The sequence below is a fragment of the Mycteria americana genome, chromosome 17 (genome assembly GCF_035582795.1).
Source record: "Mycteria americana isolate JAX WOST 10 ecotype Jacksonville Zoo and Gardens chromosome 17, USCA_MyAme_1.0, whole genome shotgun sequence".
Lineage (NCBI taxonomy): Eukaryota > Metazoa > Chordata > Aves > Ciconiiformes > Ciconiidae > Mycteria > Mycteria americana.
Genome location: NC_134381.1, coordinates 5,289,394 through 5,295,393, shown reverse-complemented (window position 1 = coordinate 5,295,393; position 6,000 = coordinate 5,289,394). Strand labels below are relative to the sequence as shown.

The window sequence follows — 6,000 nt, the reverse complement described above, 5'->3', positions numbered from 1 at the left end:
GGGAGCGGGCAAACCGGCCGTGAGGGCTGAGGGGCCGGTGCCGGGCCGACCAGGACGCCGGAGAAGCCGCCACAGGTAGCGCGGGGCCGGGGCCGGCGGGAGCGAACGGCGTTCCAGTGCCAGGGCAAGCGCCGTGCCCGGGCAGCCCGGGGCGGCTTCGGCCGGGAGCGCTGCCCGGCGGCCGCGCTCCCCCCCGCGGGCAGCGGGCAGGGTCCGTCGGCCGCCGGGGAGCGGCAGAGGCTCCCCGGAACGGCGATTCGGCGGCGGCGGCGGCGGCGGCGGGCGGGGGGCGGTGGCGGGGCGGGCCGGGCCGGGAGGCGGAGCCGGGCGGCGGCGGCGGGCTGGGGCGGCTCAGTGCGCCCGGCTCCGCTCGCCTCCCCTCGCCTCCCCTCGCCGCGGCTCTCCTGCGCCTGGCTCCGGCCCGGCATGGCCGCTCCGCCGCGCCGCCGCCGCGCCGCCGCGCCGCCCCCGCTGCTGCTGCTGCTGCTGCTGCCGGCGATGCTGGGCGGCGGGCCCGGCGCGGCGGCGTCGCGGGAGCCCCCCGGTCCCTGCCGCGTGAAGACGGTCACGGTGTCCACGCTGCCGGTGCTCCGCGAGAACGATATCAGCTGGAGCGGCGCCCCGCCGCCCGCCGCCGCCGCCGCCGCCGCCGACTCCCGCTTGCTGCTCTTCGTCCGCAGCGAGCTGCCCGGCCGCGTCGCCGTGCAGGACGACCTGGACAACACCGAGCTGCCCTTCTTCACCCTCGGTAGGCGCCCGCACCGCTTCCCCCGCCGCGTGCCGTCCCGTCCCGCCGATCCCCGCCCCCCCCCCCCCCCCCCCCCCGCAACCTCCCCGGGTCGCGGAGCATCCCGGTGCGGGCAGCCGGCTCCGGGCTGTCACCCTGCTGCGCCGGGATTTTTGGTCACCCCCCTTACCGTGGACAGCCTGGTTGTGTTTTGGAGCTTTCTAACGCTGCCCTTGCTGCACCCTCGGTTTTTTTTTTCTTTTTTTTTTGCCTGCCTGGGAGGGATGTTTTAGCAGGGCCTGAGGGCTGCTGCCTTTTAAAAACCCTGGGAGTAAAGCGTCTCCGCTCAGGCTGTAAAGTGATGGGTGCTGCCTCTTGTGCTCCAACTTGAACGCTCAGCCCTGGAGGAGGTACCACCGAGCCTGGGGGAACGGGAGAGGCTGTTTTTCCAGCCAGAGCCTAATTTTACAAATGCTTCGTCTTAATTCTCGAAGCTCGCTCCTGCTTCACGCACAACTCCAGTGCCTGGGTGTGTGGCGAACGCCTGCAGACTTTTCTCCTATCTCAGCTTTTGTGGGGAGGGGGATGGGACTAGAAATAATTCTCTTGTCGTACTTTTGTCTTGATGCCGGATCCTGTTGTCTCAATGGGGTGCCCGAGCTGCCTCTTGTCACTTTTATCCTTTTCCGTGCCTTAATCAGCCCGGGGATCTTCCAAGGGAACTGCTGAGAATGCCGTATGGACAGCGTGGTGTTTACTCTGCCAGGTCACTGAAGGTTTTTTGTTGATCTCTTCTTTATCCACTAGCTTTCTTGCTTCTCGGTGTCTGAACCTAGGATAATTCAAGTACCTGCTTAACTTCGGGTCTGAGACACTGCTTGACACCGCTGGGTTGTGACTTCCAGTGCATCGCCCTGCGTGCAGCAGGCGTGTCGAGGTGTCGAGCAGCTGACCTGGCGGGCACCTCGCCGCAATTCCCTTCCCTTCCCTTCCCGTACCTTGTGGAAGTGACTGCCTTTCGCTGGGCGCGATGTGCCGGAGTAGGAAGATGACTGTGTCTCCCAGTCCTGTCAGTTTACCTTCTATGAACCTTTCTTGTAGCAAGCGCCTGTAATAAGTGAGTTGAGGGTACTTCTTGAGCCTCTTGGGTTCTGGCTTTGCCGTATGGCTTCCTTAGACATGGTTGGTCAACCGCAAAGATCTCAAACAAACCAGATACTCTGTTTCAAGCAATAAAAGTGAAAAATCAAAGGTTTGATGCAGTAGGAATGACATTTACCTTACAGTGATTAAAAGTAACAAGAAGTTTCATGGTTCACCGAGTCGAATTTTCAGATTAGAGTACAGTTTCTTCAGGGACTGGGTGTGAATTGCGCACTGATCTAAATATATCAGAAGGCAAAGAAACCCCTCTGTGTGTAGCTTAGGTAATAGCTCAAGTTGGAGGAGAGAAATTTGTCTTGATAGATCAGAGACGTGATCTTGTATAGCAAATCCTATTTCTGTGAGTGACTGCTGGTGAAGAGACCATGTCTTGGGTCTAAAAAACTCTCTTGCTTGCCTGGGATATTGGTTATGCGTGTACTCCTGGATATGTAGCATGTCTCTTGCAAAACTGTGCTTTTGTTGCTGCCCCTTCATGGACAAAAGACCCCAAAACATCCCCTCCTGTCCCCCTGGACCCACAGGCGTCAGGCAGATCAGAAGATAAATGGGAGCTTTGCCTATGGTGGGATGGCTTCATCACCGTCCTGAAATTAATCAGCACGTTGCCTCCAGAGAAGGTAAAGCACTTGTCCTTCCCCAAGGTCTAGCTCATGAATTGCTGTGGATGCTCTGATATTTCAAATTTGTTGCGTTTCTTCCTGTCTCCTGGTGTGGCAACTGAGTCTCGCTCGCAGTTAACTCTTTTCTAGGTGAGTGCTGTAGAGGATTTCTGCTGGCTCGTTTTTCTAGTGCAGGAAGTAAGGCTGGAGTTTTCTATAGTGTTTTTTTCCCCTGCATCCTTTTCTAAGTTCATCGGTGTTGGGCACCCGAGAGCTGCTGCTGCTGCCTCGTAATGGGCTCTTGGAGGTGAAAATCACATTACATGTGGGAGGTCAGTCGAATGGCTTTGGAGTGACTTGGGGGCAGGGTTTGCTTTAAACAGGGGCTTCTCTTTGCCATAAGCTTCGACAGCCCTTATCGTTAGCTGATTCCTGATGCTTACATGTATTTGTGCATGTTGCTGAACATGTTTAGTGGCTGTCTGGGCCTGAGCTCAGGAAGACACGTAAGAGCTGATGTCCTGCCGATCGCAAATGCATTGAGGGCTCCTAAATGTCTTTGAGTGCAGGCTCTTGCTGCTAGCAAAGACCGCTTTCTGGCCTCATGGGGGTAAGGATGGGGTAGGAAGACCTCCTAAAGCCCATACCTCAGGACAGCCAGCCTGACTGGCATCCTGGAGGGATTTTGGGGAGAGGAAAAAAAAAAAAAAACCAACCGAAAAACATGAAGCAGGCAGAGGCAAGTCCTGGTGCTGATACTACAGACTCTGAAGTGAAATAAGGTGAGAATAAATTGAGGCCACCCCGTTCTGCAGGGCTCAAAAGTCTTTCCAGACCAGGAAGCACGAAATAAAACATTGCCCTGCTTGGTGGCGATGAGTTTGTTTAAGCACTGTGGCTAAGGCCGGCAATCTGTAGTCCTGGGCCTGCTCAGCAACTCCCAGCTTAGTAAGTCTTCTGATGCTGGAGTGGTTCCTGTGCCTCTCATCGCTCCTTCGCGTTAAAGGAGGGTGGGGGATCTGTAGCTAAAGGCTGTCAGGTGCCAGAGCCTTGTCTGCAGCAGTGTGAAACTTAGAATCACAGAATCGTATAGGTTGGAAAAGACCTTTAAGATCATCAAGTCCAACTGTAAACCTAACAAGCCCACCACTAAACCATGTCCCTAAGTGCCGCATCTTCTGCTGGTTCTTTTTAAGGGCAGACCAAGTTAAAATAGGCTGAGGAGATGGATGCTCTGAGTTGGTGGCTGGTACAAAGCACATGCAGTGCTCTGTGACCCTGTTCTTGAGAGGATTCCTCCTTCTAGGGAGAAAGCAACTTTTTCTGTTCCCTGACAATATGAGATTCTATTCACTTATACTTAAGCGCATAAAGCGAGAGCTTCCAGGGTTGCACCCCTGCCTGCGGGGAAGCCTGGTCTGCAGGAGCTGCTGCATGACTGAGCCGAAAGGAGAAGGCAGCGCTAGGAAATCCCCACGCAGCTGGCCCCCTGGCCCCACGGCGCGCTTGCAGCAGGAGCAGCAGCAGGAGCAGCAGCAGCCGCTCGCTCGCCCGTGTGAGCCGTGGGTCGCGAGTGGCGCGCGGGAAGCGTGCGGGAGCCCGCTGGGGGGTGGTGGGAGCCCGGAGATGCTCCGCCAGCAGCACCTGCTGGGCTGGGGGCCCTCTCTGCAGTGGGTACAGCCTGCACACAGCCTCCTGCGAGCGGGTGGGGAGGCCAGGAGGGAATGGTTTCATCCTCCCCGAACAGAGATAGAAAAGTTTGTTTCCTTGTTGCATCCTTCCCGGGCTGCAGCAGGGGGACCTGCCGCTGAAAGGCTGATCGGCAGCTCTAGTTTGCTCGGTGTCCCTTCTTCAGCGGGGTGTTTCAGTTTCTGTATTTCCTACGCCTCAGTTTATTTTTTCTCTCTTGCACTGGAGACAAGAAGGATGTTTCTCCCCCTACCCCCCAGTTACATTACTATAAAATTACCCAGCAAAGCACAGTGGTGGCAGGAAATGACAAATGTAACTTTGCCACCAGTGCATTATGAATTGCTGTGCATCCCCTTTCCTGAAAAAGCATCCTGCCCTTTCCTTAACCTTGGATACAACTGATGCTTTGCGGTATTTTTTTTTTCCCCCCTCTAATTCTTCTAGTGTTCCGCTGGCAAATGGTGCAGCCTATCATTGACTTTATTCTTGTACAATGAGGTCTCTCTAAGGTATGTATCTTGATTTAGTCAGCAGCCATGTGTTCTGTACAATAGCTGCTCCACAAGCAGCGTAGCCTGCTTTAAGTGCAATTCAGGGAATGAAGCAGTTAGCTTCCGAGCTAATTTAGATGAGCTCTGTCTATGTGTGAGCAGATATATATAAAGGAGAGAGAAGGAAAGAGGCAGACGAATTTTCACCACTGCTCTTACCCGGTAGTGGCTTACATAAGAACAGTTTACTACACACTTCTCGTAAATGGCTTTAATGGACGCTGTTTGACTGGTGTCTGCAGTGCTACAAGGTGCTTTGTTTTGGTGGTTGTCAGGAAAGGTGCTTGTGCCGCTACGTTACCCTGTCCCCCCGTGCATGGCTGATCATTACCCCCTGCTTCTCCAAGCTGGGCAGCTCCTCCATCTCCAGCAGCTCAGTGCCACTTCTTTTATCTTCTTTCTTAACTTTTCCTGAAGCCATCTTGTAACTTCTCCTCTTTAGGGTAAGGACGCATTAAAATAAGGGAAGGCGCTTAGTTCCCTGCGGATTGTTTGAATTTACTGCTTTTTGTGAAAACGCTTGAGCAGGGTTTTGCCACCCTTGCTTTTTGTCAACAACTCCCGTTTTTGCAGAGCGGGGTGGCGAGGCTGGAGGGTTACCCGGGGAGCGCGGGTGCGACGGAAGCTTTTTGCTGCCGCTGTTCGGAAGCGCCGTTCTATGCTTCGAGTTGGGCTGTGAGGTCCGGAGCAGCGTTGTGTGGGTGGCAGAGGGAGAGCGGGCCTGGCGTGAGACCCTGCTCGTCAAGGCACAGCATCTAAGAACTGGGTTGCTTCTGCAGAGAGAAGCCGATGAGCAAAGTTTGGTTTCAACACCTCCCTTTTCTGTTAATGGCCTCCTGCTAGACTTGCAGGACTGCACTGCATATATGGCCAGAGCTTTGGTTAATCAAGTGTTGGGGTTTTTTTTGTTTATTTTTCTTTTTCTGGCTGTTCCCAAGATAGTACAAGGAGTAGTCGCATCTTCCACCAGCCAAAAAGCCTCAGCGAGGTGGTACAGTGAAGATGAGATGTGTCGGTGGGCTCCTTGGGGTAGGGACTGGGGGGGATGAGACCTGAGAGCGGGGGCTGCTTCCCGTCCCCTTCATGCCCATCCACAGCTGTGCATGGCCGTGGGTCTGGGCCAGGTCCCCGGTGGCGGGGGCTGGCTGGGGAGGGGTAGGAAAGAGAGAAAACCTTCTGGTAGCAATTTCCTCCCCTCCTTGTATGACGCTATATGATTACTTAAGCTTTCCAGGCCGTTGGGTGCTTGTAGTTGGAAAGGGAA

At 55.2% G+C, this 6,000-nt stretch overlaps 1 protein-coding gene across 1 annotated transcript in view; it reads left to right on the top strand.

Moving 5' to 3' along the window:
* Positions 1–360: 360 nt before the first annotated feature.
* The window catches only part of ASTN2 (astrotactin 2), a 366,252-nt gene continuing 360,612 nt past the window's right edge, over positions 361–6,000 (top strand). Inside the window, exon 1 of the mRNA XM_075519966.1 lies at positions 361–748. Within this exon, the coding sequence (XP_075376081.1) occupies positions 427–748 (322 nt within the window). The 5' untranslated portion in view covers positions 361–426. The remainder of the gene's footprint in view (positions 749–6,000) is intronic.